We start from the raw sequence: 12,522 nt of genomic DNA, 5'->3' as shown, positions 1-12,522 counted from the left end.
TTCCCCCATTTCCAGAAACAGTTTGCAACGCTCTGTTAGACAGCAGGGCATTTTCGTCTGACTTTATGCTCTTGAGCAATCTGCTGCTACCCAGTGCCTGTTGGAGCTCTTTCTCATGCCTGCTCCCAGAGCAGAGCAGGGCAATACCAAACCACCGAGTGGAGCTCTCCGTGCTGGTACCCGCTCAGCGGACAACTCCATCACACCCCGCTTTGCCCTATCCTCCCCTATCCCGTCCCAGCTCGGCAGTTTGGGCAGGCGGCTGTGCGGAGGGCGATGTGGTCTCTGCCTCTGATTATCCTGGAAGCAGCTGGACCGCGGAATGAGCGGATCGGAGGCAGAGGACCCACGAAGCCCCCGGGGTCTCCTCCGCTTCCCCGGGAAATGGGGCAGGAGAGGAGGCGCGGCGCGGAGCCGGGGTCGGGCCCCGCGGAGGAGAGGCGGGAGCTGCCCGCGCCAGGCAGGCATGGGCCGGGCAGGGCTGCGGGAGTCGTGCGGTCAGTAAGGCCGCCCTGGTGCCATCCCCACCCCGCTCCGCTCTTGCCCCACAAGAGAGCTCGGCGACGGGCATCCGTCCGCCCGCCGCCCCCCTCTCCTCTCCCCCGCCCGCTGCTCCCCGTGCGCTTGGCAGCCCCGACGCCCTCCGCAGCCAGTTTTCCAGCCCTGCGCTTCTTCTGCAGTGACAGGCAGTGGCTGCGGGGTCCTGTTTGCTGTCCGGTTAATAAGTGAGCTGGAGCGGGGGGAAACACTTTTGCCCCGGTGGAGAGCGGGTTCGCCGGCGGGCGGACGGGCGGGGGGAGCATTCCTGCGCCGCGGGGCCCCGGCGCGCCCCTCTCCCGCCGGCCCCCCGCCCGCAGGTGCAGGGGGCTGGCACTCGGCAGCTGGAAAGAGCTGGCTGGAGTTTGCACTTTAAGCTCACGGCTGGGAGGCAGCCGGGGCTGGGAGCTGGGTCCGGGCGCCCAGCGCCGCGGGAGGATGGCGCGGTGGCTGTGGCCCCTAGTAGGAGCCCTGCTCCTGCTCGAGGGGGCGGCCGCCCTCAGCTTCCTCCACCATCGCTACGAGGAGCTGGTGCAGGCCCTGTTTCGCGTGCAGAGCCAGTGCCCCTACGTCACCCGCATTTACAGCATCGGCCGCAGCGTCGAGGGCCGACACCTCTACGTGCTGGAGTTCAGCGACTCCCCGGGCGTGCACGAGCGCCGTAAGTACGGGGGGATGGGGACAGCGGTTCGGAGGGGACCGGCTTCGTTGCTACACTCCCTGCCACGCGGCAGTGTTGGGGCGCTGGGTGGAGGGTATCTCCCATTCCAGGCAGGACTGACTTGGGAATGCCCAGGTGTTAGGCAGTGCCGTCTCCAGCAGGGACCCCGCAGCCAGCCCAGGGACGCGAACGCACAGCCCGCACGCGTCCATTGTGCTTGCGTGGGCTGCAGCGCGGCCCAGGCGCGCACTTTGGACGGGGCGCTGAGCTTTCTGCGCAAGCTAAGGCGAGGACCCAGGCGAGTCCATCACAGCGCCGCAATCGCCCTGCCATCCTCTCCCTCCCAAAACAGTGTTGCTCAGGCGAGGAGAAGCAGCACCCACCCTCTGCCCTTTGCTGCTGAGTATTGGAAGGAAGAGTTCAGGCCTTCCTCCTCCAGATCTAAAAGCCAGGAGGAGAGTGAGCAGGGACCCCGGCGCTGGGCTCCCACAGCGCTGCCAACCCCATGGGCTGTGCAGACCCTGTGACAGGCTGTTCTCAAGGATCTCCTCATGCTGCCACGTGGCCCTGTGGAACCTTGGAATCTATGGCCACTTCGGCAGCTCCCTGTGCAGTATGGAGACACTGCCTAGCCAGACCTTGCTGGCAGGCAAGTGCCTCAGGGTGGCCGAGGGGACCGGCTGGCTCTCCGGCCTGGGGGGCTGCAGACAAGGCTCTCTTGCATTCCTGCCTTGGGCCCCTGGGCTGTAGATAAGGGCAGAGCTCTGCCTACTTCAAGCATGATATTTTGCCTTTTCAAATCCTGGCTGATGTGGCTAAGTGCAGGGGCCAACAAGTTCAGGCAGACTAGCCCCATGGAAAACTGCCAGCAGCACTGCAGGGGTGAGCAGAACCTGAACTTGTACCTCACTCAGTGAAGCAGCCGCCACAAACCCCACAGCACCCTATGCCTGGCAGTAGATTGTCCAAGGATGCACTGCATGGGGGCATACTGCTCCGTTCCTGCAGCCCAGAGTATCATCTTCAGGAGTACCAGGAGGTGGGATGGGAGAGTTTCCACCCTGACCGCCTCTGCAACAGACCTGTTTGACATTTGGGGCACCTCCAGAGTGGATCAAGGGCTGATTCAAAGCAAGGAGTGAGCAAAGGGTACTGGCAATGCACCACTGGATTTTAGACTTGCAGAACCACAGGAGAGCAGCTGGAAAGGCTGTAAGAAGTGATTATCTCCTCTGCCCCAGGCAGGCAGCATGGACCTGTGGCCCTACTTGCAGCATGGGCCACCTTCAGGCTGGCAGTTTCAGCTTGTCGCACAAGGAATTTGGGAAACTGGGGGTTTCCTTGAAGGATATGGAAAGTAACTCCAAAAAGTAAGCCTGGAGTCCGTGGGTTTAAACACAGTAATTCGGGCTGGTATGTCCATGTGCATAAAGTTTAAGAGTTTGCATACTGAAAAAAACTGACAAGTCCTGCTGCAGACTCAAGCAAAACAGAGAATCCCTGCTGAGACCTTGTTTTTTTTTAAAGGCTGCACATGTGCCCAGGATTTTTCTGTATTTTTAATAATAGAATTATCTAATTAAATCAGTTCTCATGTCCCTGAAATCTAACAACGTCAAAATATATTGCCCACCTCTGGTATCTTGCCCTGAGACACAGCAGTTAAGATATGGAAAAGCAAAATCTTTAGTCAGAGTTAGATTTTTTTTTTATGCAATGTCTCCTCCCTGTGAAGCAAAGATGTAGGTTTTTTTGCAAGCAGCAAGTCCCAATGAGGGACTGCGATGCGTTTTACCCCAGGGATCCTCATGGACACCATACATGGCAGCAGGGCTGCACGCTACCACTGCAAGCCTGGTCCCTGCTGGTGGCCAGAAAACTCACAGTACAACGGGAATCTCAAGCTCTGGCAAGCCAACATTTGTAACAACACCCTTTTTTTATCCTGACCCTTCCATGTCATGGTCAGGCTCCCTTTTTAACTGAATTCCCCTGGTGTCTTTCATACTACCATTGCTGACTCCAGCCTGCAATTCAGCGTTTTATTTTCCCACAAGTAACCGCTTTAAAAATCCCTCTGGGAAAGCATAACCCATCCCTCACATGTCCTGCCTCTCCTTCAGCAAAGCAGCAAGTCCTGCTCTGGGCACTGCCTGCCTGTGGTCTCCAAGTCTGTATTTTGAGACCTTATTTTAGAAAAGTCAGTGGAAAGAGATCTTTTTGCTCATATTGAAGCTGCCTGAGGGACAGTTTGATCCATATTCAACTCAGCTGCTGAGGCTTTCTCCAGGCTCTTGTCCCTTGAGGGTGACGAAGGCCCTAAACTTGGAGCTGGGAGACAGGTAAAGGAGAGGGAGAGAGGAAACTGCTGCTGCCTCTCACCAGCTTCAGAGTGAGGGGCTGACAACAGCAGTCAGAGGTGACTGTGCTCTTCTAGTCAAAGAGCACATCTCGACCCAAGCCAGGGATTGCTGTTAGCCTTATGGGTAATAAAAAGCACCTTAAAGTATGCAGAGCCAAGAATGTGCCATACCGATGAGAGGCACTAAAAGTAAATGTGGAAGAGCAGAGGTGGGAGAAACGACCTGTCCCCTCCACTGCCACCCACCACATTACTGTGAGGCCTGGGCTCAGGGAGCAATCCTGTCAGTGCTTCCTGGTCCCTCTGTGCTGTCTCTCCCCAACCCAAAAGCCAAACCACCTGCAAATACTCCTCTTGTGTGCTCCAAAGGCCCAAAGCAACCTGTTGGGGAGTTTGAGCTGCTCCCAGGGGTGCTGTTGCAAAACTGAGGGGAGCCCATATGACAGCTGTCCCACTCTCCCTCACTGAGGTTTGCATCTTCCAAGGTCATTTCATGCTATTTACTGGGTGTCCCTTGGGCTTGCCTGGGGCTCCCTGTGGTAGAAATTTGCTCTTCTCCCTGTCCCAGCCCTGGCTGATGGTGTCACTCTCTCACTCTCTCCAGTGGAACCAGAGTTCAAGTATGTTGGGAACATGCATGGGAACGAGGTGCTGGGCCGTGAGCTGCTGCTGCAACTCTCTGAGTTCCTGTGCGAGGAGTACCGCCGGGGCAATGAGCGGATCACGCGCCTCATCCATGACACGCGCATCCACATCATGCCCTCCATGAACCCTGACGGGTACGAAGTGGCTGCCAAGCAGGTACCAGGCAGCAATCACCTTCTCCAGCCGGGTAGGGGCAGAAAGCCCTTCCAATCCCTGTGGGTTCGCTTTCACCACAGTTAGAAGCAGTAGGCATCTTTTCATGCCTTGCCAAATTTGTCCCCTCAACTGATGTCCCCTCAATATGTCCTGCCACAGGTGACCTTGGAAGCTGACAGAGAAAACTTCCTACACCATCTTACTCTCCTTAGAAGTTATTTGTCACAGGAAGGTCACTGCAAATTGCCTGCTCCAGACTGGGGTGGTGGCAGCTGAGTGCCACTGTCAGGAACAGGCAGGGACATGAGAGATGGGGGGGAGTAAGCACCCTAGTCCTCCCAAAAGTCTTCACGAATTTCTTTCTACTGTTCGACTTTGGGGAGAGATCTGTGGCTCTTTCAGTTAAGGCAAATTGTTTATTTGTCTTGTGCTTTACTCTGTCACTCTGAAAAATGAAGATATTGTTACTGACTTTCCTTGTCAGTACCAATATTCTTTATTGTCTTGCCAGCAATAACACATGTTGTGACTCAAAGGCACTGAAGTGCTGTTACAGTGGCCAGTCCCTGCCTCTGTGACACCCAACCTGCCTGCACCCACCCTGTATTCACCCCTGTGATTCACCTTTGCCCTGCAGGGCCCGGACAGCAATGGATACTTGACAGGGAGGAACAATGCCAATGGAGTGGACTTGAACCGCAACTTCCCTGACCTCAACACACTCATGTACTACAGCAGGGAAATCAGTGGACCAAATCACCACATCCCACTGCCTGACAACTGGAAAAGCCAGGTACCAGTCTGGGATGCTGTGAGAGCTACAGCATCCTCTTAGAGTGTCCCAGCATGCAAGCAAATGCAGTTATTGGGCTTGCACAGTGCTTGTCTCCTCTGAGCCTTCTACATGTAGAGAAATGGTGTAATCCTGGTCCCATATCACAATTTGCACCTCTGCCAGAAGGAGAGGCTGGCATCACAGCCATCTTGGGCAGTAGGTTGCAATGCACAGAGTAGAAGAGGTGGCACATGCTGGCTGATGCCCGTGTCTCAGGTTTTGGGGTTGTTCTAGGACAGCTGTAGCAGGCTATGCACAGGAGGAGCCTGCTCTGTGTATCATGTGGAGAACAGAGGAAGCTGCAAAGTCTGCAACAGACACATTGCAGGACAGGGTCTGACATGACTGATCACACCTCAGCCTGGCATGAAGCAGCAGCAGGCCCAGAGGTGATTGAGTTCTTCTCCCTGTCTCCTCTTCTTACAGGTGGAGCCAGAGACATTGGCTGTGATCCAGTGGATCAGCAGCTACAACTTTGTGCTCTCAGCCAATCTGCACGGTGGAGCAGTGGTGGCAAATTACCCCTATGACAAGTCTCAAGATCAGCGGTTCAGGAGCCACCGGCGCACGGTCAACACTCCTACCCCTGATGACAAGTTGTTTCAGAAGGTGAGCACAACCATGTAGGGTGAGTGCATTCTCTGGAAGGGTGCAGTGTTTGGAAGCTGGATGGGAGTCTCTGGTCACTGTGTCATGCAGGAGCTGAGCCAAGAAATGTGTTGGAAAAAACATTATCAGACTGCAGCATTTCTGCCATCAATTGGCTTGTGAGCCAGGTCAGAGCAGTCCCTCTGTTAGCCCATCGTACCACAAGGACAGTCCAGTCTTAACCATCAGGAGTGCCTTCTTCATATGTGCTATGCTTGGGTTCCCCATAACCCCAGTACTACTGATGTCTTCAATACCAACCTGCTCTTCCAGAGCTGGAGCCTCCCCCAGCCTTGCCACACCATCTTAGCATGCATAGGATTTTTTGCCTAGAGAGGTGGCAAGGTCTGGCTCAGGGTGTGTTGAGAGCAGGATAAGGGAGGTGGGTGCCCAGCAGGGGCTTGCATGTGGTGAAGAACAAGAAATACAACAAACAGCAAGAGCACTGGGAGCACAGGCAGACATCAGCATATGCATCAGTCCATGCTGCTGATCCTGTGAGCACTAGCTGCAGCCTGTGGTTTTTCTCCATTATCCCAGAAAACAATGCCTTAAGTCACTGGTTCCATTAGGAAATACACAGCACAAGAAAAAAGCAAGTCTGCATCAGAGCAGTTAATAAGAAAAATAAGTCTGAGCTGGAGTTCCGCATTCTCCTGAAGCGGAATCTGTGCAGGGGCTTGCCAGGACCTCCTGGGATCAAGGCTGTGCTCAGACCGAGATGTAAAAAGACTGCAGTCTGGGGCGTGGCTAATGATACCCACATAACCTCAGGAGTCAGAAGTGTAGCAAACTGTTTTCCTGTTGACAATAAAGGGTATAGAGTATGCATTAGAAAATGTAGATGCCAGTCTCTCTTAAACTGTGCCCTGTGCAAAGGACTGGCTTTGAATGCAGCTTTAGCTCTGCCTTCATGTCTAAAAATAAGCAGTAACGTTAATAAGCACAATAAACAAGTGGTTGCTAGCGCCAGAAGTTGTCCAAACTCTTTGCTAATCCAAATTCCCCTGATCTGTATAGTATTTGCACCAGGACTGGTAATGGTTAGTTTTCTTTGCCTGTCTTCTCCCCCTGTTAGTGCCATTTGCTGTGTGGGGCTCAGCATCCATGGGACTGAGTGTCCCTGCATGGGCCCAGTGTCCTCTGCTCCCCTTCTCTCAGTGGGAGCAGGGCAGAAGCCGCCTGTGCCATCAGCAAGCTTCCAGCTTACCAGATAACTGTTCCTCCTCATTCGCCTTCATCTGCATACATTTTGTAGAGATCCTGGACACCTCATGTTGTATTTTGTGGCAGTAAAATGGAAGAGCTCTCTCCTGTCTGACTTCCCCCCCTGCTCCTCACTGAAACCTGTGCAGGAGGGAGCCTGTTTTGTCCAGAGCCAGGCAGGTTCCCCAGCCACATGGGGCTGGAGCAGTGACACTGGCTGCTCTCCCTCTAGCTGGCCAAGACCTACTCATACGCCCACGGCTGGATGCACCGTGGCTGGAACTGTGGGGACTACTTTGCCGATGGCATCACGAATGGGGCATCCTGGTACTCGCTCAGCAAAGGTAAGGGCTGGGCAAATGAGCCCGAACCACAGCAAAATGTTGAGCTGAAGAGAGGTGAAGGGATAGACAAGAAACCTCAGGGTAGCATGGGTTGGGAAAGGAGTGTGGCAATAGCACTGTGCCCAACACTAGACACCATTCTGGTATCTGCATCTCAGACCAGGAAATGTCTTAGGAATACTGGAAGCAGCTTGAGAAAAAAGCACAAAAAAGTCAAGGTCTGCAGAGACCTGCTGTGTGCTGCTGGACAAAGGAAGCATTAATCTGTTAGTGTATTTGACATGGCCACGGGGAGGAAAGGGGGCCACACCCTGGCAACAGGCTTTTCTTCTCTTCCAGGCATGCAGGACTTCAATTACCTCTACACCAACTGCTTTGAAATCACCCTGGAACTGAGCTGCAACAAGTTTCCCCCCAAGGAGGACCTTGAGCGGCAGTGGATGGCCAACCGGGAGGCCCTTGTTTCTTTTATTGAAGAGGTAAGGGGTCAGTCCTGAGACCTACACCCTTCTCCTTCAGGTCCCCATGGGCCCTAGTGGTAGGGAACCAGTAGGCACGAGGGGAGAAAGGGAGGTGATTATGGAGCTCATGGGGTGATCTAGTTAGTGTCACTCAAAGTGCGCCTGGCTCTGCTAGGGCTAACTAGGGGAGCCAAGGGCATGAAGAAAGGTAGGGTTGTCCCCAGAGCTCTGCCCTCCTCCACTGCTTGGCAATACCCTCTTGGGCAAAGGAGGGCCCTTGACCCATCAGTCTGTCTCCCTCCCAGGTTCACCAGGGCATCAAAGGGCTGGTGTCAGACGAGAACAACAATGGCATTGCAGGAGCAGTGATTTCTGTCCAGGGAATCAGCCATGACATCACCTCTGGTGGGTTACTGGTCCCCATGCATGCTGTCCCTTTTAAATACAGCCTCTTGGAGGCTATCTGGATATGTGGGTGGAGGTTAGCAAGTAAGGCTGTAATACGTGTAGCCAGCGTGGTTAGTTCCCCAAAGACACTGCGCATCCTTAACCAGAGAGAGCTTAGGAAACCTTAGGAAAGACAAGAGGCGAGGACTAGAATGCAAACCTTATTGTAAAGGACTTCAGAAACACAGCTTCTGTTTTATCTGAGGGGATATTCAACTCAAGCATCTGACTGTCTACAAAGAGCTGAAACAATGAATAGCAAAGAACATGATGGCAGAATAAGATGAAAGACTGAAAGTTCAAGCCAGACAAGTTTAGACTGAGAATGAAGTGCCACTGTAGTTTATACAAGTTGTAGTTGTTTCTCCTTTGCTGGCCAATTTTAACCTCCTTTTCATGAGCACCCTTCTCCAAACAGACCAAACATTACAGACTGGCTGCAGAAAATAGCCAGTATTACATCTCTTCAGAGGTCAGATTACAGAATAATCAAAACTCCTCACGGCTGTACGTCTGTGACTCAGTAACACTGTAATATTGGCCAAATTTTGCCAACTTACATAGGAAAGGGGAGTGTGGAAGAAATTGCAGAAGAGCTGGCTGCCAGGGCCCTTTGGTGTCTCCTGTCCAGCCTCCTGCTTGGAGCAGGATTGTCCCCAGCATGGGCTCTGATCTGTCATTGCTCCCTCTGGCCAATTCTCACTGACCCCAAGGATGGAGATTCTACAGCCTTTCTACTGTTCTGTGTCAGGGATGTACCACCTTCACAGTGAAGTTGCGCTCCCTGATGCACCCTGAAACAATTTGCAATACCTATCCAGTTCCACAGATGAGATTATACTCAAATTTTCAAGTGATAAATAATGTGATGCTACCTCACTGTTAGCTGTCTTCTGTTTCTGATCTTGCCTCTGTCTTTCCTAGCCTTTCCTAAGTCCTCTCTGGTTAAGGATGCACAGGCATATTTCTCACAGCTAGTGTCTTTGGGAAGTAAACCGTGATGGCCACAAACATTACCCCAGTACACAGTCCATCGAAGTGCTCCCTGAGGCTTTCTTATGCAGGGAGAATCGGGGAGCAGCTGAGCTGATAAGCAGCTAAAACCCTGCTAAGCCAAATGTGGCAGAATTGTGTGTGACAAGAATTACAGATTGTGTTATGCATAAGGAGTCAGACTGGAGCTGTGGTTGCCCTTAGGTCTGCTGTCATCTGACTGGCGAGCACTCAGATTTGCAGTCTCCCTACACGGGCACAGCCAGTGCTGCTGTACAGTCCCCTTTCATTTGGTGTTTAGTTGCAGACTGACCTCTCCTCCTTGGCACTAATGAGACATCACTTGCAGTGTACCAGTGTGAATCCAGCCTTGCAGTAGCCAACATGTCTGGAATAAAAATGTCTGGGTTTTGAAGGCTACACATCCCAGAGGAAGTACCTTAGCAAGAACAACTGGAATGTCTTTAGCTTTGCTCCCTGAACATCCTGAGTGCTTTCTCTTCCTACTCTGTATTCCAGGTGATATGGGGGATTATTTCCGGCTGCTGCTGCCTGGCACTTACACTGTCACAGCCTCTGCAGAGGGGTACCAGCCCCAGACGGTGACAACAACAGTGGGCCCAGCTGCACCTTCATTGGTGAGTCAGTCTGCATAGTCACGAGGGCTTCTCAAAATATCTTCACCCCAGTGAGAAAGGAATGCAGTAGGGGATGCCTAGTGAACAGTAGAGAAAGGAGATGGGTTGTAGAGCGTTGCCAGTGGCCATAGGCTGTCTGCTTTGGCAGACACAGCTCCACGCAACTCACAGAGGGGATCATGGTGAAGACAATGCCACGTGCCTTTCAATTCCTTACTGATGGCTCGCAGGCGTACTGGACTGCCATGCCAGCTCCTGTGTCCCTCTGCCTCTTGGCCATGGGGGGAGCTCCAGGCTGGCTGGGACTGCTGCTCTTTAGCTTTCGCTCTGTCCTCTGCACTCTCCAGGATGAGATGATGTGGAGAGAGCATCTGTTCCCTGAGCTTCAGTTATCCCCCTAGCTTTGAGGTTTTCAGCGCTCTCATATCATCTGCATTCTGCCTGGGTCCAAACACATTATCAAACTCATAGCAAGAGGCTGAAGTCTGCGTTTCTGTCTGCTGAAAGCACCCAAGACAGCTGGGAACTGGGTACCAACAAAGAAAGCCAAGCACCTTTAGGAGATAAAGTGCTCTTGACACTGCTGTGTCTCCTACAGTACCTTTCAGAGGGGCAGGCTTGACAACTAGAAATTGGTTATAAAAACAGTGGGTGCTGATCGCTGCTTGTGCTATTGCCTTGTGAACATGGTGGAACCAAAAATGCAGCCTGCTGTAAGGACCGGCAGGAACCCCCCATCTGTGGTATCCTGGCACATCATTTGCTTTGCTGTATGTATGCGGGTCAGGCTCTGCTGTAAATAGTCTGTGGCTGTTCTCCCACCATCCATCTCTTCATCCCACTCTGTCCAGCCTCTGAAGTTCTTCCAGAACTACCCTTTTCTCAGGATTAGAAACCTTCTAATTTTCATCCTAAGTTTATTTATGGTCAGTTTGTCCTTATTTGTTCTTATGCCAATGCTGTGCTTTAAATAGCTACTCTTCTTCCCTGGTATTTCTTCCCTGGTATATTTATCAAGAGCCCAGTCCTAGCCTTTGTTTGCTAGGTTAAGCACCCAGCTTTTTTACTTTCCTTTTTAAAATACATTTTCTTTTTACTATGTTACTGTAGAGGACTGATTTGTTCCCTGATGGTCTGATTTTTTCAGATCTCCTCTCACAGCAGCCTTCCTCTGCCCCTTTCTGCAGTACTTCCCATACCTACTCTTCACTCCATCCCTCCCCGAGGAAGCCCATACAACCCCATTCCAGTTTCACCTTTCTGTATGATCTCCCCATTCCCCATTTATCTGATGCTGTGTTTTGCATGTTCTTTGTTCTCTTCTCCCTCTTGTACCTGTTTGCATGGCTGTAGTGGATGGAGGTTTCTTTCCTGATTTTTTTTTGCCTGGATCTATTGGAAGAACTGGTTAATTAAATACTGATAAAGCAAGATTCAGCTAACAAGATGCAATGGAAAAAGAACTGTCTGTCTGAAAACATCCTGTGTATTAAATATTCACAGAGATGCAACGCAATGCTATGTCTCTAGTTTCTGCCAAGAAAAGGTGGAGAAAGAGCATAGGTCAGTCCCTTGCCTTTCACAGCTCCTTTTCCAAACTATCCTAGGACATCATATTGCCACAGAAGCAACTCTCTGCATAAGAAAGCCAAGCATTGTTTATACAACATCTTCCACAGTAAAAAAAAACAGTTTCCATCTGCTTTAAGAACTGAGCTCCCTTAACACTGGCTGAGGCCCCTTATTATTTGTCCTGGCCCCAGAATCAGCTTCGAAGGCAAGCGTTAGAGGCAGGTCCTGCAGACATCTGAGCCAGCAGAGCACATGCACCGTTGTTACGCAGTTATTTTTGTTCTTTGTCCAGGTGCATTTCCAGCTCAAACAAGAAGCAGTGAGGAAGCCCCCAGAGCGTAAAGCCTCAGGCACACGCATGAACAACAAAGCCGTTCAGAAGAAGGTTGTGCCAAGAGCCACCCACCGGGGGACCCAAAGATGAGGACAGCTCACTTGCCTGAGAGCTGGGGAAAGCCGTTTACACAAGGCCTGGCTGATGACTCCAGCCAGTGAACTTTTCAACAGTCCAGCATGAAACTAGCCCAAATTACTAGGTTGTTAAACAAGGAAGTAATATTTAATCTCTGATCAAATTGTGAAGTCATTCACAACAAAATGGGACTGGGCTACATTTCCTTGGGCAGTGTGTCTGATATCTGCGTGTGCTGAGTTCTTCCGCATTCTCTCCATCCTGGAGAGTTTTGCTCCCTTTACTTCTGGATGCAGTCCCTACAGCCCACCTGAGATTCCCAAACCCTAGTGCATACCAGACCCTGGTGTATGCTGCACTCACAAGCTGGGCACATGAATCCTGGCACTAGTCCTCTAGGAGCAAGTGCCATGCGTTTCCCTCAGGTAAGGACACTTGCTGCCTGTAGACCCTGAAGTTAGAGGAGGGTCAGTTTTAAAGCAGGCAGTGATGGGAGCAGCTCTGAACACAGTTTGAACCACATGTAGCATAGCTATTACTGGTTGGCAATACTGGGAGGTGGTGGTCCAAGGTCATCTCCTGATCTTAATGTGCAGATGGGACTT

General features: G+C 51.9%; 1 protein-coding gene across 2 annotated transcripts; it reads left to right on the top strand.

Annotated features, from left to right (window-relative positions):
- Positions 1-664: 664 nt before the first annotated feature.
- Positions 665-12,118, top strand: CPN1 (carboxypeptidase N subunit 1). 2 transcript variants are annotated; one of them, XM_071563479.1, is made up of 9 exons: positions 672-1,198; positions 4,165-4,361; positions 4,999-5,154; positions 5,623-5,805; positions 7,283-7,394; positions 7,734-7,873; positions 8,161-8,260; positions 9,815-9,933; positions 11,798-12,118. In XM_071563479.1, exons 1-9 carry the CDS (start codon positions 976-978, stop codon positions 11,927-11,929), a joined length of 1,362 nt encoding a protein of 453 aa, XP_071419580.1. In that variant the 5' UTR covers positions 672-975; the 3' UTR covers positions 11,930-12,118. The 2 variants fall into 2 exon arrangements, with proteins under 2 accessions (XP_071419581.1, XP_071419580.1); XM_071563480.1 differs by lacking the exon at positions 8,161-8,260 and having other exon boundaries at positions 665-1,198; positions 11,798-11,887.
- Positions 12,119-12,522: the final 404 nt, after the last annotated feature.

This window comes from Pithys albifrons, chromosome 9 (genome assembly GCF_047495875.1).
Source record: "Pithys albifrons albifrons isolate INPA30051 chromosome 9, PitAlb_v1, whole genome shotgun sequence".
Lineage (NCBI taxonomy): Eukaryota > Metazoa > Chordata > Aves > Passeriformes > Thamnophilidae > Pithys > Pithys albifrons.
Note: the sequence above shows the minus strand (reverse complement) of the source record. Positions and strands in the feature narration are given on the sequence as shown.